The sequence below is a fragment of the Armigeres subalbatus genome, chromosome 3, assembly GCF_024139115.2.
Source record: "Armigeres subalbatus isolate Guangzhou_Male chromosome 3, GZ_Asu_2, whole genome shotgun sequence".
Classification (NCBI taxonomy): domain Eukaryota; kingdom Metazoa; phylum Arthropoda; class Insecta; order Diptera; family Culicidae; genus Armigeres; species Armigeres subalbatus.
Window position 1 is genome coordinate 125,224,740 of NC_085141.1, and position 25,359 is coordinate 125,250,098.

Consider the following 25,359-nt stretch of genomic DNA (forward strand, 5'->3'; position numbering starts at 1 on the left):
TCTGGTTTTATAAGAAATATCTTCGAAATTTCCACATAAAATTCATATAAAATTTCCCGGGCCGTTCTTTGGCACTTCCACGGAAACTTCTTCTAAACTCACACTGTCTTGATACATTTTGTTCAAAAAGATGACATGCGAGAAACATTTAAAAAAATTTACAAGATTTTTTCTGTTTACAATGGATTTTTTAAAGTTTTTTACGCGATTATGCTGAATTTCTTTGGCAAATTCTTCTGAGTTTCATGAGCAGTTGTTCTGACTTTCCATTAGAAATTCGGAAATTCTACGAGAAATTATTCGGAATTTGAACGTTTTTGACCCTTCCTTCGGAAGTGTCTATAATTTCACTTTGTATGCGTTACGCAGGTGTGTTACGTATTAATTTATCAAGAAATCTCGTGAATTATTAAATAAAATGTATGGTATTTTGAACAAATTCACTTTGACATTGAAAATATAATTATAACGAATGATATGACATGGAATTATGCCTATTTTTATGATTTGTTTCAAAGAAACAAATGATTTTAATTGAGGAACATATAGAAGCATGTACAAAAAAATCTTCTCAGAAAAGCAAAAACGTAAAAATTGAAAGGGATTTCAAAAAATTCTTCAGTGGAAGCTAGATAGCAAATGTGAGCATGTTTTGAGACACTAATAGATCACTTGTATGCATGTATGTGTGCGTATGTGTGCAAATTCTGAAATTTACTACCATAAAAATCTCGCTCATTTTTAAGGTACTGAACAAGTTTAGTTTTAGCAAATTAGGCATTCATAAGGCGAAATATATGTTATTATTGAACGCTATTGAGTTTCGCTCAGATCAATGACTGATTTAGTTAGTTATGGATTAATTAATATTGAGGTCTCTGGAAATTACAATTACAATATATGCAACCAGCGCTACGATAGTTACTAAGCATGTCACAATAGTTATTCAATCCGACGAGCGCCTTATAGATAGGCAGCATGAAGTACAGTACGTTATCATTCGTTGAGTTGTCACTCAACCCATGACATCCGCCTTTGGGTAGGCAATTATTTTATCACTTTCACGGTAAATCGCCGTGGGAAGCTGAGTAGCTTTATCTCGTTTTAAATACTGGAGTCTGGAAAAAATTTCCTTATAACTAAGGAAGGGTCAAAATCTTACTGTAGGTGGATTAATCTGGGTTTTTTTTTATTTATTTTATTTAATAGTCAGAGCAAACGATATTGTCAAGAAATTTGTTTCGGAATTTACAACTGAAATACTTCTAAATTTTCTAGAAGAAGAATTTATCCAGAATGTCAACGAAAGTTCTTCGGAGCATTCAAGGAAAAAATCTACACAAAAATTATTTGGAAGTAAGGACCGCTTGGCCAATAGACTTTCAGCCGAATGACATTGGGCTGAAGGCCACTAGGTAGAAATTGCCATTCGGCCGAAAGTAGAAATTGCCAAAATAGGTTTACGGCCAAAAATGTAGTTCGGCAGAACTGATCATTCGGCGAAAAAGGTCATTTAACCGAAAATAACATTTGGCAGAAGAGGACATTTGGCCGAATGGGTCATATGGCCGAAAATGTCGTTTGGGCGAACAGGTCATTTGGCCGAAAAAGTTCTTTGGTGGAATAGGTTATTTGGCTGAAAATGTAATTTTAATCCATTCGGCTAAACGACATTCTCGGCCAAATGACCATTGACCAGTTCGGTCCTGTATCTTTTTCGGCATTATGAAACTTTCGGCCTAATGACATGTTGGGCCAAACCGTTTTCGTATAAATGACATTCGTCAAAACCATTTTTGGTCCAAACGTGGACCAAATGGATTTCGGCTAGATGAATTTCGACTTCATGTTTTATTCGGTCAAGTGGCATTCGATCAAATAGATTCCGGCCGAATGACTTTCAACCAACCAGCCCTTCTTCGATGTTTCAGTATTTCCAAAGGAAGTTCCTTAAATTTTCCAAATTATCACCCGACTCCTCCGGATTGAAAATCCAAATCACCTTCTTCAAATGAATTATTGGCAGTGGCTGATTTTCTACCTGCCGCTTCCACATCCAGGCGCTATCGTATATGCGCAAATAGCCTGCATGAGTTAACCGCCAGAAATTTGTATGGCGAAAGACATCTAACGCGGATTTTCTCAAAATTAGGAACTTTACATGAAAAACTATTTGGTACCGGTTGTGAAGGATGATGTCCGCTACTATGCCTACCAAATATTTTTTTCGATTAAAGTGCTTAATTTTGATAAATCGAACCTTATATGCCTTTCGCCATACTGATTTCAGAAAGTTAACTCCTGGTGCAGTGATGGGAAATGTCAAAAAAATGTCATGGCATTGCTATTACTAATTTCCTAATAACTTTTTTCAAAAGTCATTTACAGTTCGGATTTTTCTATTAACATGTAGTACTTAAAGGGTCCTAGAACTTTGTCGAACAGATCATTGTTCTAAATACAAAGTGTGAACCAAGAGAGTGAGACTAAAAAAATGTCATGGAATGTCATGACATTAATGTCATTTGACACTAATTCGGCTCTCACGCCGCCAATATCATATTTCAGAAATTACCTGTTAGACAAAGTTTTCGGGTCTTTTGAGGCCTACATGTTTATATGGAAAACATACTTGTAAATGACTTGTGAGAAAAGTTATTAGCATGTTAGTCCCATGACATCGATATGACATTTCCCGTCACTGTCCTGGTGTGCCGCTGTAAGCACGCTTAAAGCAGGCGATTCATTGATAATCCTTCGCCTTTGGTCAAACTTACTGCAGGCCCTAATCATTGAGTACAAAAATAATTCCGTAGATTCCAATTTGAATTGATAATTTTGAAGTCCACCAATCTCCTGTGGTTTCCTGTGATCTGGGATCTGCAAAGTGACACCAAACTCCATTTCAACTGTCTTGAGACATTTTTTTCAAAAAGGGGAAATGGAAAACGATTCATTTTTCAGTGCAGTTATTATTAAAGAATTTTAGTAACATAGATTAAGAAAATTTAATACAATTCATGATTTTTTGGAACAGCAATAAATTGATACTTTTTCATTTGCACGTAGTTTGGTTTAGCGAAACCCACATTGAATTCTTTTAAAACTGAAGGAAAACCTTTTAACAGTAATTGCTCATTAGAAGGAACTTTTCCAAAAAAAAAAATGTCGATTGAAACAATTAATTTTCATATCGAGAGTAACAACATACCGCCAGGTTTATTTTAGTGGATGTTTCGTAGCTCAAACCGTAACGATAATATGCATATTTGAAAAACTCGAGATAGATTCATCTCATCTCATAGCTTCTGCAGACTTTTTTTTCCAAAATAGTTTAAATAGATGTTTACCTTCTGTCGAAATCTAATCTTTGATAAACTTATGTAATCAACAATCTGTTCTATTGATTCAATTTAGAGCCTAATCACGAAATAGAATGAATGAAAAGCTTATTACTTTTCTAATTCAGACTCAATTACAGAAATTTGGATAAAAAGTTTACAAAGGATTACATATTTATTCCACATAAAATGTCTATTTCAAAAATCGGGAGATCACAAATATATTTATCATTGAATTATATTTAAATTATCAACACTTAATTCAAGTCAAGTTATTTCAATTATCTACACTTAAGTCAATTATTTATAAGAAGTACACACTTATTTTATGATACACAATTAAACTACTCGAGCTATGTGGATGAGTGATAACAAAAATAAATCAAATGGGTGGAACGTGCACAATCAATCAAGTTGTACTATTCGCGAGATCGAAGCGAAGTCCTATCTTCTGGTTATCAAATTGCCATCTAGTGGATAGGCAATGAATCTCAGAAGTTCCTGTGCTGTAAAATCCCATAAACAATCTAAACTTAGCTTCGACTTCACGGATAGATCCGAAGAATGTAAAAAAATGGAGAACAAATGAATTGAGAAAACATTTGACGGATGACACTGACAGAACGACGGCCGAGAGTAGGGTTCCCAGGCGGATAGATGAGGGTATGTGTGATGTGTTCACAATCAATAGAGACAGACAAGCGCACACGCACGTACACACGCCGCTGTTAACCTACCAAGTTTCTCTAGTTGTGGAAACAATGGCGCCTTCACTAGAATGATGTTGTACGTATTTATATATTGAGAGATTGGTATGTTGTTGGTGTGGTTTTGTACATTTATTCGTATTTATGTTGTACGATTTGTAGAGATTTCGATACATGAAAAAAATAAAACAAAAAAATATAACTGAATAATAACGATTTGAGTCGCAGTGATGTCAATGGAACGAATAATCGAATGATCGATTGTAAAGATTCTGAGCGAAAAACATCGAACGAACTTGTTTAGCTTCCGCTATTGGTGCTCGAAATGGACAATGAGTTGCGTGATTTTTTAAAGAAGAAACATTACAGTCAGTGAGTGTGAGAATTTTCCAACAAAACTTGAGAAATATACTTTTCCTATGGAACTCCGTGCATTTAGTAACTTGAAAACAGGCGAACAATGAACGCTTTCGAAACTAGAATCTCAATTTTAACAAATGCAATATCTTCCAAAAAACTAGTCTCTAGTCTTTGTAAGGCTATTCCTTGAAGAACGAAATATTAGCAAACCGAATACTCTAAGCAAATAGAAACTATATTAGTTCGAATCGATTAATTTAGTGAAAACTAATTTCTCACAAAAGAAAAATTAAAAAGAAAATAGTTTAAAACAAGTTAAGATTCAATAAATCGAAACAATCAACCACGAACGATACTTACTGTCGAAGCTAACAAACAGTGTTGGCATGTCGTCGATCGAAACCATCGAGCGGTAGTCCAGTTTCGGGGCGGCCTGTTTCTGCTTGGCTGCGGGGCCGGCTTCGGCCGACGGTTGCGGCCGGATGAAGGTGCCTATCGAGGAGCGCCTGGCGGTGTGCGGGAAAAAAACGGGACAAATTAGAGTCGACAACATGGATGGGCGATTCACTACGGCTAAAGGGTTTTCTAACTACGGTGGTATTTTGTCCGTGCTAGTATCAATGGTCTATATAATATGGTGGGTTTTTCTTATCGAAAAGAATCTAAAGATTTGAATTCAAGACCACAGACGTACAAATATAACATTAAATTTTATTTATTAGTTTTTGAACAAAACGTTACACGGCTAAGCGACCGGAACCGGCAATTAAATCGTTTAAGAACAAATTTCTTCACCTCCGGTTAACTCTTAAGCGGTGCTTTCCTAAGCACTAAGCGGAAGTGGAGAAACTGGCCATAGGAAAATATAACAAGTTTTGACCGCATCTGAAACCTTGTTATGTGAACTTTCAATTTTTTAACAAATAAAATTGTTTGCAGATCAAAGCTGGTTGCCGATCGAAAATCCTCCAGGTATACGTGATGATTCTGTATACCGATTCTAGGAATATGTCCCGCGGAGGTTGCCAGATTCAATTTGTTTCAAATTTCATGACAATGATTATAGAGCCAGTCTCAGGTTCATAATCTGTAACAGTTAACAGCAACAATTATTATAGGGATTTATTAGAATACAAAATAGAGGTAATGAACCATAGAGGAAGCTTGTCGCTGCGGTTCTCTTTGTATTCGTTCCCAAACATGTTGGGTACACAACTGTCAAAACGTACTGATTTTTTCCTCTTTGACACTTAGTGCTCTATCCTCGCCAGCAAAAGATGTTTCGCCAGTAACAATCTTCCTCTATAGCTTATTAGCTCTATTGAGTAGACAGATACCTTTCTGCTGTGGAGGCAATTTAAAACCCTGTTTCCAAACGCAATGATTTTCATGAATTTGCCGTTTTTTTTGTTACTAATCTTCTTCTCTATATATAAAAATGAGTTTATATTTTCTTTAAGACAATATAACCGTTTTGTAAGATTTTCTCACAAATCGATTCACCTTGGGCTTTTGTTTGTTCGGATACCACGAAATTGCAAAAATTAAAACGATAAGTTGTGAAGAAATCTAAAAAGATCGTTAATAACCCGATATGAAGGGCGGTGCCGTAGAAAATGACATTTGAAAAGGAAATTGTCCGAACCCAAGTTCGCTTTTCCTTTGAGGCATTATAAATTACGAACGTCTGGGATGATTTTCAAGATTTTCTCACTGTCTTGGAATCAGCTGTGTTTGTACATACTAAGAGTTGATCAATTTGACGGGGAAAGTTGAAAAATTGTCAAAATGCAACGGTTTCATGAGTTCTGAAGAAAGCCATCTAGCTCGAACTGAAATCGATCTTGATTGATTGGCAGTTTGACCCCGAGAGAGATCCGGCAGATTCGCCTGGTAAGAAATAAACAAAAAGTCAGTAGGGTATCAGCAAGTACTCCTGGCAGGCTATTGAGTCTCGACACACCCATCTAAAGCCACAATTGCATCTTTTAGTTAAATTTCAACTAGCGGCATCGTAAATACTCGAAAGCGCACATACGATTACCGAGGAATTTTGGTAAAATAATGTTTCTATCGATGGTTTTTCAGTCTTGGCCGGGACAACCATCCATTTGATTCAATATTTTCATTCATTGTGAATCATTTTTATAATCGAAACTATACCATTCCGTTGAAAGACTCATATTCCAAACACTCGCTTTTAAATGGCCATACTGGCTTTATTCGTGTTACTTTCTCCATCAGATCTTCAGTTCGATTGTAATCTTGAATCTCAGTACGGAAAATGGATGAAACATTAGTTTTTGGGCGCTAAAACCAAGCCTGTGACAAGCGCGGTGTCATCATCATCAATAGACATAGCTCGCTGTCGTAATTGAAAAGTGACAAAAAATCGACAAAAAAATTGTGGCCGAGACATCCTACGATAAACAATAGGATGTCAGTAGCCTAAACGCCATAGTTCGGAATTTGAGTGGAAACGGTTGTGTGGCGTTGGACAGACCTATAAACATGAACAAGTCTAATATACTGTTCTTCAGTCACATGACAGATCGTAGCAGCCATCGCATGCAAGAGACACATTCGCGGTCAGTCAATTCCTCTTTCATCACGAGGTGAGTCGCAAGAAGAATGGTGTTATTGTGGATCGGAATGATCACAATTCAGCGTGGTGGGACGCCCGCAATCAGTAGATTCTTCCTCTGCGTTGGTGGGACGCCCGCAAGAAGAATAGTATTACTACTGACCGAAATGGTGAAAACTCTGTAGTAGAACCTCCGAAGGCAAGATTTTAATTTCTCCACAATGGTAGAACACCCACAAGAATTAAGATTTTATCGTGGACTCGTAAGGTGCTCGTGGAGATTGATTGCATTGAGAAAAGATATCCGCCTATAGTTAAGAACAGTTTAACGATACTATTCCGGTTCGGTTTCTAGTTTTTGTTGCTGGTTGTTTGACATTTATAGTTACATATTGAAATAGACGTGTGCTCAATGAAAGTAAAGGTAGTATTAGTACTGATGGTTTTTACTAGAAGCCAACACGGGGTAATTAAAAATGGTGTTTCCGTTGCGTGTTACCACTGCACGGGAATGTCTTGAGAATGATTTTCCACATTTAGTTGGGTAACCATAATGATGGTTTATCCATAGTGTTTCTCGATTACGAAAATAGACGCTCGCTGTACAATAATGCGCCGGAAGTGATCGTTTGGTTCAAGATGCCTTTTTGTCTTTCGGAGAGAGTAATCCCATCATTGAAAATATGTCAGTACAGTTATTTTTTTCTTTAAACATAGATGCCAGCCGTATTTTTTTTTAGGGAAGGGGGAGATGTGTGGCGTTGGGCAGGCCTATAAACATGAACAAGTCTAATATACTGTTCTTCAGTCACATGACAGATCGTAGCAGCCATCGCATGCAAGAGACACATTCGCGGTCAGTCAATTCCTCCTTCATCACGAGGTGAGTCGCGAGTGCAAGCAATGTAAACATGATGGGTGATTCATATGTGCGATGTTGAATTGCACAACGGTACGTTGAATGGACATTTGGTTGAATATACATTTAGTTGATAATGATTTTTTAGTCTACTAGAGATGTAGAACACGACGTCTAATGGACATTTTATCGTTCCGATAATGAAGAATCTTCATACACTGTCGAATAACGTTTGGTCGAAAGAACATTACGACGAAAGAACATTTGGTCGAATGGACATTTGACCTACCTAGAGAATACCTTTTCCTTTCTTACTAGAAACTCAAAGTACTAATGAGTAAGATCTTCCAACAACAATCCGGAAACTTTTGAGATTTTTTGGAATGTGCAGGCGATAAATCGTCATTCACTGAGCTAATGCATGTATCTTCATTTCTCTAGCGTTCTGATTATGGCAATGTTTTCAACTGCTAATAAGTAAGCACTATTTTAGTTTATAGCCCGACTTTTCGCGTCATGTCAAGACCAAACCAAATACCAAACAAAAATACCAAACAATAATTCCAAAAATTATTATGCAAAATACTTTAGGCATAACATGCTCAGATATTTCAATACCAAACGAATAATAATTTGTGATGTGTTTGGTATTATAATAACAATAATCTTATGCAAGGCTAGTAAGGTAAGGTCAGGTATCAATAACAGAAGGAGGTGATATTGAGGTAATTTCTCCTGCTCGGGTGAAGACGAGCATTCTTCCAAAATCTTCCAAGTAAAAATACGTATCGTTAAGTTATAGCTAAGCTACGGAATTAAATGAATAAATTTTCAATATATTAAATTCGGGACAAACAACGTTCCCTGTTTCATCAGGTAAGCCCTTGAACGGTATGTGTCCCGCCGAAGCGGCATGAGATACTGTACCAAAATTAAATGAAGACTCAATGTTACAGTTTGACGCCATTAACCGACAAGCCCGTCCGTCTTCTGGGCTTCAGTCATTTGATTATCCATTAGGCTTTGATGTACATCACTCGCCACCACTTTTTACCTATTCCGACGTAATGGATTCAAGCACATGCCACTTGGCAGCACTTCCTGTTTCCCCGGGTAAGTTTGACAGTGGTATATGTCCTGCCGAAGCCAAAAAGGATACTGCATCGTTTTTGAGAAGTAATTTGCAATTACAGTCTGCTTCCGAGAGCTTTACGGATGATGATTTAATTTCAACCACTACGATTGACATAAACGGGGCGGATTCCAACAAATACCACTCTGCCGCACTTCCTGTTTTGTCGGGTAAGTTTGACAGTGGTATATGTCCCGCCGAAGCCCGGGATGATACTGCACCAAAAATAAGTGGTCCAACCTCATTCCAGCCCGATACTTCCGCATCCTGCAACCTTCGATTGTCCGACAGCAGTTTACGCATTTATTATCAAAATGTCCGAGGCCTGTGAACTAAAATCGATGACTTTTTCTTGTCAACTACCGACTCAAACTATGACGCTATAGTTATTATGCAACGTACACACCAGTCAAGCAGTTTGACGACTACTCCGCCCCCAAGAAAACGCTTCGGTTGCTGCTTTGTTTGAACGTGTGTGAAGTTGTTCGAACAACCATTTGACAGTTGGCGGCTCGGTTGGAAAACATTAAAACGATTTGATTTTGGTTTTAGTTGTCGGGGGTGGAGTCAAGGTTCGCCGAACATGTTTGAGCATTTGTAGTGAAGTTGCACAAACCCCCATATATGTTTTGATGGTTGATGCTCAAGTTGGCGCTTCGGTCGTTCGTGTGTGATATAGTTGGTCGAATGAATTGATTGTTCGTGCCGTTGTTGGTAAAACTTGATGGATGTTGGAATAAACGAAAGGTGGAGTCAATGTTAGTCAAACTGCTTGACCGTGTGTACGTTCCATTACGGAGACGTGGTTGGATGACAGAATCTATTCGGCACAACTGTTCAACCACCAATACGAGATTTTTCGGAATGACCGCAACCGGCTAAACAGTTCTTAATTACGTGGAGGTGGTGTACTGATCGCAGTAAATAGGCGTTTGAACTGCTGCCTCGATCCTGCCCCCGTCAGTCCTTCTCTCGAACAGCTTTGGGTAAAGATAAAAACACATCAAAGGTCTGGAAGCGTCGGCGTGCTTTATCTCCCCCCGGATCGTAAATCTGATTTGAATTGCATCGAAAATCATATTAACTCGATTGGGACTGTTTTCTCCAAACAAAGCTTGAATGATTTCGCTTTAGTGTTTGGCGACTACATTCAGCCTAATTTGGTCTGGAATTCACAATCCAACAAGCCACCATCACTCGACGCACTTCGTTCAAGCATCTAATGGTCTTGTCCAAGTAAATCACGTACTTAACAGAAATAGTCGACTACTAGACCTCATCCTTGCGAATGAACCCGCTCTTTCCGAATGCTCGGTTCAGGAAGCTGTCGAACCTTTGATAAATATCGATGCCGATCATCCTGCGTTGGAAACCTGCATCAACCTGCCGAGCCCAATGCAATTCGAAACATTTGATGAAGTGAACAGTTTGGACTTTCGTCAAGCGAACATAGTTGCATTGAAACGAACGTTTGATCAAATGGACTGGGAGCCTATTCGTATGGCAACCAACGTGGATGAAGCTGTTGAATATTTCACCAGTGTGGTTGACATGGCAATCGTTGAGAACGTTCCTTTGCGTCGACCGCCTCCAAAACCTGCGTGGGCAAATGCTCGACTTCGCAAATTAAAACGATTCAGATCAGCGGCACTCGGAAAATATAGCCAAAATCGCAATCCGTTCTCCAAGCAACTATTTACTCGAGCCACCAACGAGTATCGTCTTTACAATCGATATCTATACCAACGCTACACCAAACGCATTCAGAACAATCTTCGCTTGAATCCAAATCAGTTCTGGTCGCTCGTCAGAACAAAAAAGAATGAAGATGGCTTACCTACTGAAATTTTCCTTGGCGAACGTCAAGCCCGCACACCAGAAGATAAAAGTAATCTCCTAGCCGACCATTTTAGACACACCTTCAGCAACCTCTCGCCATCAGCGTCTCAAGTAGATTTAGCGATTCTGAATACGCCCAGAGATTTGATCAGCCTTAACATTATCTCCGTCACCCCGGAACTGGTCGATTCGGTTATAAAGAAGTTAAAGTTCTCCAATTCACCTGGACCCGATGGATTTCCTTCCTCCCTGCTGAAAAAATGTTCATCACAACTGATCCATCCTTTGACAAAAATATTCAACCTGTCCCTGGAACAGGGTGTATTCCCAAAGGGGTGGAAATCATCGATCGTACATGTTTCCGATTCATTAAAAGGGGGATAAACGCAACATTGAAAATTATCGTGGAATAACTTCACTTTGTGCTTGTTCCAAAGTACTTGAAGTTATTGTCAACGACTCATTATTCGCAGCCAGCAAACACTACATATCATCTGACCAACACGGCTTTTATCCAAGGAGATCGACATCCACAAACCTCATTCCATTCACGTCTACTTGTCTTCGAAGTATGGACTCCGGAGCACAGGTCGATGTGATATACACGGATCTCAAGGCTGCATTTGATCGTGTCGATCAACAAATTCTGCTGGCTAAGCTGATTAAGCTCGGAGTGTCTGAATTACTAATTCGTTGGTTCAAATCCTACCTCACCAACCGCGCGCTTTGCGTTAAAATCGGCACAGCTAAGTCGTTTGAATTCACGAACCCATCAGGTGTACCCCAAGGCAGTAACCTAGGACCCTTACTATTTTCCATATTCATGAATGATGTCAGATTCACTATTCCACCAGGATTCCGTTATTTTTATGCTGACGACGTAAAAATCTTCATGATTATACGCTGTATCCAAGATTGCCTACTACTCCAGAATCTGGTAAAAAAGTTCGAGGAATGGTGTTCTACAAATTTCCTAACACTGAGTCTACACAAGTGCAATGTTATTACCTTCCACCACAAAAAGACCCCAATACTCTACCAATACGTGATGCATGATACAAATCTGCAGCGTACCAGCAGTGTACGTGACCTGGGTATAATTCTGGATTCCAGTTTGTCCTTCAAGCAGCATTATGTAGATATCGTCGCAAGAGTCAACAGACAACTTGGTTTTATTTTTAAAATTGCCGACGAGTTTCGTGATCCTCTTTGCCTTAAGACTCTATATTGCTCACTTGCTCGGTCAATATTAGAATTCGGCTCGGTAATCTGGTGTCCATACCATTCTTCCTGGATTACAAGATTAGAGGCCGTTCAAATAAGATTTGTTCGGTGCGCCTTACGTAATCTTCCATGGAATAATCCAATGATCCAGAATAGAATTAGAAGAGAGTTATTAGTCCAACTTCGTAACAATCATCGTCAGTAATAAGTTTTTGTTGGTAGTAGAGAAATAATTGTTTCAGAATGCTATGTTTTATTTAGAATGTGTTGTTTGTATATTTGTTCACTGCATGTTAAATTCGTTCAAGAAAAGATATGAGGTTTTACACCAATTTGAGCATGGCCAACAATGTCAACTCAAACTGGCTTTTTCCCTCATCAAAAAAAAAATAAAAATTCATTAAGGCTTCAAGCCAGATGGAATAAATACCAATAAATAAATTCAAATTCAAGTAGTGAAACTGGTGAAAATCCATTCGAGCTTAAGCTCCATACTTTTTTTTAGGATCATGGGTCTATCACAAACGCCCGGATGACATAAACCCGAATTCCATTTGCCCGAATTCCATTCGCCCGATTAGACCAGATGCCCGAAAAGACCGAACACCCAAGAAGACCATTTGCCCGAATGGATCATATGCCCGAATAGACCAAAGGCCCGTACTAATCGTTTAGTCAAGTTGAGTTGTTCTTCGATGGACATCATGCGAAGCGTGAATGATTACTTGACTCCAACTTTCTGCAGTTCACGAGCCAGAATGCTCCCTCGTCCAGGTTAATTTAGGGTCCTGACATTCCAGGTACCGAGTTTCCAATCATAGTCCTTATTTCGTTGCTGGGTCGATTGCCAAAAATAACATTCTCTTTTTCTTCTATCTCCATTTCTGTATATGGTATTAGAAAAGCTTTAGTAAGCTACCTTATCGGGGGATTTTTGCTTTTCACTTACCATAAGACAAGTAAGTACTATTCCATTTGACACCGCTGCTGAAGCAGTGGACTTGAATTAAAAAGTACCAACTCGACTGGCAAATAAACATGCTCTACTAAACCAGCTCTAATAAAAATAATATTATATTTTATCTGCAATTGTGGGGTACACTGCATCATGTTTTTTGGGCTACGCCACCCAGCAGGAGAGTGATTTTCTCGTGTGTTTATTGGATACCGTGGAAAGTGATAACGACTGCAAAATGTCCTTATATGCGTGTAAACTCTTTATGTAAAACCCGACTTAATCCACCTACAGTGAACGCAACCCTTCTTACACTTTTGAATGGTTGTGTGTGCCCATTGCATATTACAATTTCTATGCATATGACCTTCACTGCCGCTAACCGCAAGTCGAGCACATCTGGATATGGACGCCATATACAGATGTGGTCGACTTGCGGTTAGTGGCAGTTCAATTGAGTATAAAATAACTGATATCATCATGTTTTTATCGATTTCAAAATAAGAAGAAAAAAGGGATATTTCTGGAAATTTAACAATTTTTAAAAAATACAAAAAGGCTGCAGATTTGATTTGCCGCCTTAAATGGCAATATTACAGCTTCTGTTTAAGCCCAAAAGAGTTCAAATCGGGTCATAGACGGCTGAGATATTGGTGTGACAATTTTTCATTAGTAGTCTGAAAATATGTCTCATATTCGTATTTCACAGATATCTCTGAAACCGAATTTCCGATTGCAGAAAAAAATTAATGAGTCCAATGACAAAAACATAGCTTTCGTTTAAAGATAAAATCGCACAAATCGGTCCAAGGACGACTGAGATCTTGATGCGACATATTTTACCAATGTGTGAAGTTGATACGTCTAATGCTTTATGTTCGTATTTCAGAGATATCTCCGGAACCCAATGTCTAATTGCAAAAACAAAATACAATGGGTTCAATGGCAAAGTCATAGCTTTCGTTTAAAGATAAAATCATGCAAATTGGTTTACAGACGGCTGAGATATTCATGTGACACTATTTTGTTAGTTTTCTGAAAACGCACTTCATGTTCGTATTTCTCACATATCTCTGGAACCAAATGTCCGATTGCAAAAAAAAATTAAACTCGTACAATGACAAAGTCATAGCTTTCGTTTAGTGTTAAAATCGTGCAAATCGGTCCACGGATGGCTGAGATCTTGATGTGAGATTTTTGTAACGCACATACACGCACACACGCACACACACACACACACACACACACACACACACACACACACACACACACACACACACACACACACACACACACACACACACACACACACACACACACACACACACACACACACACACACACACACACACACACATACATACATGTGCTCTGTTCGTCGAGCTGAGTTGATTGGTATATACGACTTGGGTCTCCGAGCCTCGGATAAAAAGTTCAAATCGGGTCATAGACGGCTGAGATATTGGTGTGACAATTTTTCATTAGTAGTCTGAAAATATGTCTCATATTCGTATTTCACAGATATCTCTGAAACCGAATTTCCGATTGCAGAAAAAAATGAATGGGTCCAATGACAAAAACATAGCTTTCGTTTAAAGATAAAATCGCACAAATCGGTCAAAGGACGACTGAGATCTTGATGGGACATATTTTACCAATGTGTGAAGTTGATACGTCTAATGCTTTATGTTCGTATTTCAGAGATATCTCCGGAACCCAATGTCTAATTGCAAAAACAAAATACAATGGGTTCAATGGCAAAGTCATAGCTTTCGTTTAAAGATAAAATCATGCAAATTGGTTTACAGACGGCTGAGATATTCATGTGACATTATTCTGTTAGTTTTCTGAAAATGCACTTCATGTTCGTATTTCTCACATATCTCTGGAACCAAATGTCCGATTGCAAAAAAAAATTAAACTCGTACAATGACAAAGTCATAGCTTTCGTTTAGTGTTAAAATCGTGCAAATCGGTCCACGGATGGGTGAGATCTTGATGTGAGATTTTTGTAACGCACATACACACACACACGCACACACACACACACACACACACACACACACACACACACACACACACACACACACACACACACACACACACACACACACACACACACACACACACACATACATACATGTGCTCTGTTCGTCGAGCTGAGTTGATTGGTATATACGACTTGGGTCTCCGAGCCTCGGATAAAAAGTCGGTTTTCAAGCGATCTTTATACCCTTCTTAGGGTGTAAGAAGGGTAAAAAGGGATATTTCTGAAAATTTAACAATTTTTAAAAAATACAAAAAGGCTGCAGATTTGATTTGCCGTCTTAAATGGCAATATTACAGCTTCTGTTTAAGCCCGAAAGAGTTCAAATCGGGTCATAGACGGCTGAGATATTGGTGTGACAATTTTTCATTAGTAGTCTGAAAATATGTCTCATATTCGTATTTCACAGATATCTCTGAAACCGAATTTCCGATTGCAGAAAAAAATGAATGGGTCCAATGACAAAAACATAGCTTTCGTTTAAAGATAAAATCGCACAAATCGGTCAAAGGACGACTGAGATCTTGATGGGACATATTTTACCAATGTGTGAAGTTGATACGTCTAATGCTTTATGTTCGTATTTCAGAGATATCTCCGGAACCCAATGTCTAATTGCAAAAACAAAATACAATGGGTTCAATGGCAAAGTCATAGCTTTCGCTTAAAGATAAAATCATGCAAATTGGTTTACAGACGGCTGAGATATTCATGTGACATTATTCTGTTAGTTTTCTGAAAATGCACTTCATGTTCGTATTTCTCACATATCTCTGGAACCAAATGTCCGATTGCAAAAAAAATTGAACTCGTACAATGACAAAGTCATAGCTTTCGTTTAGTGTTAAAATCGTGCAAATCGGTCCACGGACGGCTGAGATCTTGATGTGAGATTTTTGTAACGCACACACATACGCACACACACACACATACATACATGTGCTCAGTTCGTCGAGCTGAGTTGATTGGTATATACGACTTGGGTCTCCGAGCCTCGGATAAAAAGTCGGTTTTTCAAGCGATCTTTATACCCTTCTTAGGGTGTAAGAAGGGTAAAAATGATACGCAAAAAAGTCAAAGTACTGTTCCTGCTGGCTTTGAACTTTGTGGATGCAGATGTTAATCTGGTGAGCAAATTTCATGTTGGTTTTTAACGTGTTTCAATGTTTAGTCGTACATATGTTGTATTGGGTATAGTTTTTGCACTATTTTTAGGAGTGTGGTGACCGAAAGTCATTTAGTTTGTTTAGTCTGTTTAGTTTCTTCTTTTTACTATAACTAAACTTTTCTTATTTTCTGAGTGATCGATTGTTAGCACGAGCAATGCCCTTACTAATAATGTGATCAAGAAATGTAAATGTACAAACATGGTTAGTGTACTATTACCTTTGGAAAAATGGTAAGTAATTTTTGATAAATCATAAATGCCTTTTATTATATTGATTAATTTTATTACTAAATACGCGCCAGGATCAGAAAGTTAAATTTTGGTCCAGGAAGTGTGAATGCACTTCAGATATCCTTATGATATGTGGGTGTAATCACGCCGGGCTTAATGCAAACGACTATAGCTTCGGAATGCTTGCGTTCTTGAAATGGGCTATAGGAGTTACAATAGAGCTATCACCTTCTAGCTCCCGGATCTAAGATTCTTGCAATTATATTAAATTTTGATAGTTGCACGAATATTCTATCCATAATGCCACTGCCAGACAGTGGGAGTTAGATTGTAATAACACACACACAGTAAGCTACCTTACCGGGGTCGCGTTAGCTACATCGCGCTGGTGGGGCTACCACCTTAAGTATAGCTGACGCGATACAGCGTTCCGTTTATCAGTAGCTGGATACCAGGCAGACGCTGTTTGAGCTGCACCTCCTGGTGGACAGACGCCCGGCACGTACCTTCTCACCTACCTACCTTAGCTAGACTAATGTCAGAAGCACTACCAGCTAAGTACTCGTGGAAGCGTGAGGTAGGAATTTGTGGGAACCAGAGCTTTATTGGACGCTTCTTCCTTGATGCCAACCCACCATTTTGCAACCCATAATTACTTAAATATTCTATCTTAATTCGCATTTGTCCGAGAAGAAGCAGATTGGTTCCTTCTTGAATGACACGCACATACCCAAAAAGGGCGAAAAGAGTGTACACCCAACCTGAACTTTCATAGCTTTTTAAATACCCCCTGAATTTTCTTTGATTTTTTGTGAATTTTTTCGTGGGGTTAACTCATTGCTTCATTGACGCTGAAGGTCTTAAACGACCAAAACCAAACCGTGTAAAAAAAACCTGGGTGTAATGCCTTTTTCAACTATTTTTATCGTGATAGTTTCCCACTGGACTAATTCGTGTTTTAGAAAGAGAATTTATGGTATACGTCGTTAGGCATAATAGACGTCACTAAAGAACAGCCTCAACCACTTATGGTCTCATGCCAATCAACATTATGCAGAAAAAGATCTACCTTGATCAAAGGCATTGGCCTAATAGTAGCTTTTACTTTGCATACTCATCTTAAACTTGGAGCTTACGTTACATTCGGGCGTTTGTCATTCGGGTGAATGTAAATCGGATTTATTTCATTCAGGCGTCTTTTAATAGAATCAGGATCATAGAGGCATAAATGAATTGAACTAATTTGCTCCGTTCTAAGTGAGCCTTATACAAATACAAAACCGGAATGTGAAATTGAAATCAAAACATCTATACAAGGAGATATTTAAATATCGAGCTTCGGACAAAACAAAGTAAAATCATCATTTTGAAAATTCAAAAAGAAAAAAATTGCATCTAAAACTATTATCTTATTCAAAATAACTATAAAACTAGAGCAGAAGCCACGTATTGATCTACAAACATTTGAAAAGTTTTTAAGGGTGATTTTATTTTATGGATTATGATATGACTTATTAAATGCTTCAAACCAATTTGGATGAAATACCAATTTAAATGATAATTATACATCGTTCGAACATGCCGGAACTTTTTATCAAAGGACCTAAGAAACAATGAGGGATTCCGTTTAAAATGCTTCTTAAATTTTCTGGATTTATGTCAAATACTTTGGCTACATCTTTCAGAAGGATGGTCGGTTGACCGGCAGTCATTTGGTTGAAAGTCATTTGGCCGAAGGTCACTAAGCCGGAAGTTCTTCTTCTTCTTCTTCTTATTGGCATTACATCCCCACACTAGGACAGAGCCGCCTCGCAACTTAGTGTTCATTAAGCACTTCCACAGTTATTAACTGCGAGGTTTCTAAGCCAGGTTACCATTTTTGCATTCGTGTATCATGAGGCTGGCATGATGATACTTTTATGCCCAGGGAAGTCGAGACAATTTCCAATCCGAAAATTACCTAGACCGGCACCGGGAATCGAACCCAGCCACCCTCAGCATGGTCTTGCTTTGTAGCCGCGCGTCTTACCGCACGGCTAAGGAGGGCCCCTTAGTTATTCGGCCTAAAACATCTATACGCCAAAACCTATCTGGCCGAAAGTCGTTAGCCCGAAAATTTCATTTGCCGAAATAGACGTACGGCCGAAATGAATATACGGCCGATAATGTCTGTTCTGCTAAAAGACCATTTCGGGCAAACTGCATTTTCGGCCAAATGACCTGTCTGGCCAAACGACCGGTTCGGCTCTATGTCCCTTTCGGCCAAATGATACTCGACCAAGGACCATTCGGCCTAGTATTCTTTATCCCTAGCTTGGTGATCCAAGTTGCCAAGTGACTAACTATCGTAATGCGGAATAGATTTGTTTTTTTTTTATTTTGATAGTTTGCAAATCATTTCCACACTTGAGAAAAATTTGTTAAATGTTAATAATTAAAAACCATATTCAAACAAATCCGCGTTTGTGGACTTTTTCCACTACTTTCTTCTTTCATGCACAGTAACTCGTAATTTCTTCATTGTTATTTTGGTCCTTTAAAAAATAATGCCAACATTTTACACAAAAAAGCAGCAAAAACCAAAGAAAAGTATGGAAGCTTTAACGTGGGATAAGGGAGAGCTTGCTTTTCCCTCATATTGAAAGAAAGGTGATGAACATCACGCAACCTTTTATACATCCCCAAATTAAAAAAAATCATCGAAACAAATCAACATGTCTATTAAACCGATCAGAACTGAAAACATATGCACAACAACATCCATACAACGGTATACACGGGAGGGGGTACAACATCGACATTCCGAACATATGGATCCGATTATTTCGCATCCGGCCCAGCACGCCGAAGCTCCTCCTTCTACTGCTTCTTACCCGATAGACGAGGCGCTGCTGCTGCCACCACTCTGCTGATGGTGCAACTGATGATGGTGATGACCATCATGCGGGGTCAGCGGTGGCACCGGCGAGCCACCCGAATCTTCCGAGGGGGTCTTCGACAAGAACAAATTGCCACCCAACTCCGAGACCAGGGTGATGGGGGAGCTTTTCAATTCGAGCCAACGGGGCATCGTCGGTCGGGGGGCAATTTGTGGGTTTGTACGAAGGGAAGAAAACGAAAAATGCAGAACGTTTTCAGTGAGAAACGATGACGAATCTGGTTTTTGGTCAACTCGTTATGAATCAACGAAAAAGAACAAATGGGGTAATTTTGAAACAAAACAATGCAACCCATACGAGGAAACGAAACTAATTGGTGCATGTGTGCTCTCGGTCAAACCGAGTGGTGTTTGTTTCACTTGAAATACATGTTTCTAAAAAATTCAGTAATAATTCGAAAACGTGTTGTCAGTGCTCAAAAATATCAAACGTGTTGATAAAAAAATTTCTTAGAAAAACTAAGGTGCAAAATAGAATTGCAAAAAAAAGATACCTTATAAAAACTTATTCTAATTAATCAATACATTCACCTTACCTTGAGAAAACTTTGGAAAATACGCTTTGATTGGAATCTCCTGTGTTCGGGGCAGATTCGATCGAATCTGATTTCTGAGTGGTAGTTCCTGCTTCTCCGGTCAAGCCTTCCACCCAGGCAAGTGGATAAGATAGCCGTTTCAGCATCTACAATAAGGATATAGCATTAATAAAAAAAAAAATACTAAATAGATGGGAACGCGCTCACCTTATTCTTTTTCGTTTCACCTCCTTTGTCCAGCTGGGAGGCATTGTGGGGATCATGTTCCTCCACGCTGAAGCTCACACTGGAGGCCTTCTTCCGGCTAGCGGGATCCGCTTGCGTGATGGACAGGGAACTGTGCTGCGAAGATGTGGTCGAGGAGTTTCTCGGTGAACTGTCGATGCAGTGCGATGGGGCGATAGTCAACGGAGGCACCCAGTCGGCGCTGAGCACAATGTCCGCATCGCTGTAGACCTTTTTGGTGGGAATTGGTGCCACAACCGGAACATCCGCTTGATTTGGGGCAGCTTGACCTGCGGCTGCTGCTGCAGCCGTTGCTGCCACTACGCCACTCGTTGGCAGTGAGTTAGGGTCCCGAATGTCGATGCCGGAATCGTGACAGGACTGTTTCACCAGGTGCCCATCGGCGGCAACGACAATGTCGTCCCCAACGACACCGACACCACCTCCGATGGTAGGGGGAGCCGTTCCACTGGAAGTAACCGTGGCACCGCTACCCGTACTGGCCGCTTCCTCGTCATCCAGTGATCTTTGGGATAAGGTTTGATTGCAATAACATTTTATTCTAGGGGGACGATAATGATGACGACGACGACAACGAGGGCGTCCAGGACGATGACGAACACGAACATAAACGGACACAAACGTGGAGAAAGAAAGAGTTGAGTGAAATTTTCAAACCATTTGCTTGGAATGCCAATAAATTGCCGAAATAGCCCATGCGATTAGTTTTGCCATGCCGGTTGCATCTCACAGGGTCCGATTAGTTTTGGGTTTAAATATGATTAGTTTGGAAAAATGTTTAAAAATTTCACTGATGAGGTCGGTCTTTATGGGAAGGTGAACAGCTGACAAAGGGGGTTCATTATAATTCCTTCTAATATTATCTTCTAACTTGTCAAAACAACTCATTGCTGAGAATCACTTCAGGGTACCATCAGAATCCCATTGTTAGCATAATATTGCGAATTTCAACAATTCGCTCCAAATTAGCTCATTGTTTGAAATTCATCTTTTGACTTAATGGAATTGTGACAGATTTAAAACATAGGTAGATGAGTTTTTTGAAGGAACTAATGAATCCCATCGCTTATCGCAGCCAACGACAATGAGGAACACACAACAAAAAAAATCAAACACACTCAATTCCACACCGCAGAACTAACCTATCCTTGCTGGGGATGGCCCAGTGCTGGTCCAGCAGACTCCGTCGGCGGTCCTCCAGGGAGCGCACTGTTGGGTCCTGCAGAATATTGTTGTTGATTTTATTACCGCTGCCGCTGCTGTCAGTCTTATCCGAACTCTTGCCGGTGGCACTCGCTGCGGTCGGTTCCTGTCCACCGGTACTGCTGTTGTCCAGCGAGTTCGGTGTCTGCGACTGCGAGTCGCGATCGTAGCTCAAATATGGGGGCTCTGTCGACGGAGGCTTCTCCGAACTACCGCCGCTCTCGGTGGAATCGCCATGCAAGCGCTGCAGGTTGTTTGGCGTGACTAGATCACGTTCGAAAGCTTTTGGGAAAGCGTCCCCTTCGCGTTCGTTGCTCGAGCAGATACTTTCCTGATCGTCGCAGCCCTCTACCGAGCCCACACCCAACTCCGGAAATGTTTCGTCTTTCACCAGCAGGGAGTCCTTGCCGGGCGAGTGAGTGTCGCAGCGAGAACATGACTTCTCCGGCACCGGGTAGTAGATTTCAGCCTTCTCAGCTGTTTCGTTACCGCCGGTAGCGCCCTGTACCCGCATGTGGGCAATATCGTTGAATATGGCAGCGTTGACGATGTACTCCATGGGCGCAATGACGCCATAGCTCTCGGGACCATGCTCGATGACTAGTGGATCGGACACATTGGGGTCGAACATAACTGCGTTGGGAGTGACCAATAGGACACCGCCCACCACTCCTTGGCCATCGGTAATGTGCCGCACATTGATCTTGAGGAAACGTTGGATCGTAACGGGGTCATCATCGTTGAAACCTGCTGCCGTGTCCCCTCCGCCACCCCCACCACTTTGATTGTTCGGCGTTGCCACGCGCTCAATGTGTCCCGGTTTCGGTGAACCAGGGCGAAGTCCTTCCAGTAGATCTAAAATGGAAAACAAAACAACGTACAGCGGTCAGTAAGGTGTAATCAACGTTGAAGGCGACAGTCAACAAAGAGTATCTTTCTTAATTTGGATGGTAAACAAGGTTTGTGTGTGATCGCTGTCGTCATCGGCTGTTGTTTGAACAGACCGCAGCGCAGAAACTGCAACGACAAGGTTCCAGTCGTTCTCTAACCTGATAATTTCGATCGCAAAAACGATACTCCCGACCACAAGGCGTCCCCTGGGTGTGCGCCGTACGATTCGTCATTGGACATTAATCTAGCATTAATGTTGGAGCACCACTTCGAATCGGAAACAGCTGATGATCTCAATGGCACAGTATTCAAAGCACTACTATCGAGCAAGGCTAACGCCACACGCGGCACACTTCAATGATTCAATCTCTCCCAATGGTATTGCCTCTATTCCATGTGCACGAGCGACAACGCTGACTGCCGCCTATGTACTAAGTGGATCTTATCATCGACCGAGCCAAAACCATGCCGGGTCGTTTAGCAGTTTTCGTGTGAATGTGGTAAAACTAGTTGAGTATTCTCCGGCGATGGCTCTTCTAAAAACGCCCATATTCACAGAGGCGCGTTTATTGTCGTCGTCTGCGCTGCTGGTGATTATTGACTTTCTCTTTTGTCAACAGTGCAGAATATTAACATATGGGACTGCGCGATTCGAAATACAATAAGTAGGTACTGTTGTTCTGATTGCTTATGTAATTCATTTTTGAAAATACCAAAATTAAATAGAACAAGAGTAAATTCATGTAAAACATTTTTTAGAATGCGAAACTATAATAAATTATTATTATTAATAATAGTTCCCAATAGTACATAATTCTACTCAATGAGCGTGCTCTACGTCATATTTGAAAACACTGTCACTCTTATCGTTTTTCAGTCTCGAGCATGATAAGTAATTTAATTTCATTAGTTATAGCCTTTACTAACAATATAAATGGAATATACCACCGGTTCTCAACCTGGGATACCTTCGCTGCCTCCAGAGGGTATCTCGGACAAAAATGCGTCATGGCGGATGCTTTTCAATTGCAATAAAACCTTATCAATGAAGTTTTGGTAATTTTAAGAAGGACGGAAGTCTCTTTTCAAGAGGCTGGGAAAGCCTCCATTCTAGAAACTCGGAAGCTCCATTTGAAGAGGCTAGGAAGCCTCATTTCAAGAGGCTCGGTAGCCTTGTTTTAAGAGGCTCGGAAGCCTCCTTTCAAGACACAAGGGAGCTTCCTTTCAAGAGGTTTGGGCGCCTCCTTTCAAAACGAGCGGGAGCCTCCTTCCCAGAGACTCGGATCCACCTTTCAAGAGGTTCAAAAATCTCTTTTCAAGATGCTTGGAAGCATTCTCATAAGAGACTCCAAAGCCTCCTTTCAAGAGGCTCGGAAGCCTCCTTTCAAGAAGCTCGGAAGCCTCCTTCCAAGAGGCTCGGAAGCCTCTTTCCAAGAGGCTCCCCGAGTAGCACACTTGTCATATATCAGTTACTGTCACTCATATGGAACCAAATCCAGTCACAATAAAGTTGCTGCAACATTATCGAACTGAAGTGTGCTACTAGGGTCGGAAGCCTCCTTCCAAGAGTCTCGGAAGCCTCCTTTACACACAAGGGAGCTTCTTTTCAAAAGATTTGGGATGCTCCTTCCAAGAGGCTCGGAAGCCTCCTTCCAAGTGGCTCGGAAGCCTCCTTCCAAGAAGCTTGGAAGCCTTCTTCCAAGAGGCTCAGAAGCCTCCTTCCAAAAGGCTCGGAAGCCTCTTTTTAAGACACAAGCGAGCTTCTTTTAAAGAGGTTTGGGAACTTCCTTCCAAGAGGCTCGGAAGCCTCCTTCCAAGAGGCTAGGAAGCCTCTTTTTAGGACACAAGGGAGCTTCCTTTAAAGAGGTTTGGGAACCTCCTTTAAAAAAGAATCGGAAGCCTTTTCCCCAGACACTCAGATCCACCTTTCAAGAGGTTCGAAAATCTCTTTTCAGGATGCTTGGAAGCATTCTCATAAGACTCCACAGTCTTCTTTCAAGAGGCTTGGAAGCCTCCTTCCAAGAGGCTCGGAAGCCTCCTTCCAAGAGGCTCGGAAGCCTCCTTCCAAGAGGCTCGGAAGCCTCCTTCCAAGAGGCTCGGAAGCCTCCTTCCAAGAGGCTCGGAAGCATCTTTTTAGGACACAAGGGAGCTTCCTTTAAAGAGGTTTGGGAACCTCCTTCCAAGAGGCCCGGAAGCCTCCGTCCAAGAGGCTCGGAAGCCTCCGTCCAAGAGGCTCGGAAGCCTCCTTCCAAGAGGCTCGGAAGCCTCCTTCCAAGAGGCTCGGAAGCCTCCTTCCAAGAGGCTCGGAAGCCTCCTTCCAAGAGGCTCGGAAGCCTCCTTCCAAGAGGCTCGGAAGCCTCCTTCCAAGAGGCTCGGAAGCCTCCTTCCAAGAGGCCCGGAAGCCTCCTTCCAAGAGGCGCGGAAGCCTCCTTCCAAGAGGCTCGAGCCTCCTCCAAGAGGCTCGGAAGCCTCCTTCCAAGAGGCCTGGAAGCCTCCTTCCAAGAGGCCTGGAAGCCTCCTTCCAAGAGGCCTGGAAGCCTCCTTCCAATAGGCTCAGAAGCCTCGTTCCACGAAGCTCGTAAGCCTCCTTCCAAGAGGCCTGGAAGCCTCCTTCCAAGAGGCTCGGAAGCCTCCTTCCAAGAGGCTCTGGAAGCCTCCTTCCGAGAGGCTCGGAAGCCTCCTTCCAAGAGGCTCGGAAGCCTCCTTCCGAGAGGCTCAGGAAGCCTCCTTCCAAGAGGCTGGAAGCCTCCTCCAAGAGGCCTGGAAGCCTCCTCCAAGAGGCCTCAGAAGCCTCCTTCCAAGAGGCCTGGAAGCCTCCTCCAAGAGGCCTCAGAAGCCTCCTTCCAAGAGGCTCAGCCTCCTTCCAAGAGGCTCGGAAGCCTCCTCCAAGAGGCTCTGGAAGCCTCCTTCCAAGAGGCCTTCCCTTCCAAGTGGCTCAGGAAGCCTCCTTCCAAAAAGCTCGGAAGCCTTCTTCCAAGAGGCTCAGAAGCCTCCTTCCCAGATACTCAGAAGCTTCCTTCCAAGAAGCTCAGGAAGCCTCCTTCCAAGAGGCCTGGAAGCCTCCTTCCAAGAGGCTCGAAGCCTCCTTCCAAGAGGCC

General features: G+C 41.1%; 1 protein-coding gene across 6 annotated transcripts in view; it reads right to left on the reverse strand.

Annotated features, from left to right (window-relative positions):
• The window catches only part of LOC134227993 (TLD domain-containing protein 2), a 671,450-nt gene that overhangs the window by 145,672 nt on the left and 500,419 nt on the right, over positions 1-25,359 (reverse strand). For 5 of the 6 annotated variants that reach the window (XM_062709741.1, XM_062709737.1, XM_062709740.1 and 2 more), the window contains 4 exons: positions 21,310-22,225; positions 20,129-20,708; positions 19,922-20,067; positions 4,769-4,914 (listed from right to left, as the gene is read on the reverse strand). In XM_062709741.1, coding sequence (XP_062565725.1) covers positions 4,769-4,914; positions 19,922-20,067; positions 20,129-20,708; positions 21,310-22,225 — 1,788 coding nt within the window. The remainder of the gene's footprint in view (positions 1-4,768; positions 4,915-19,921; positions 20,068-20,128; positions 20,709-21,309; positions 22,226-25,359) is intronic. The other variant, XM_062709743.1, reaches the window with a different exon arrangement.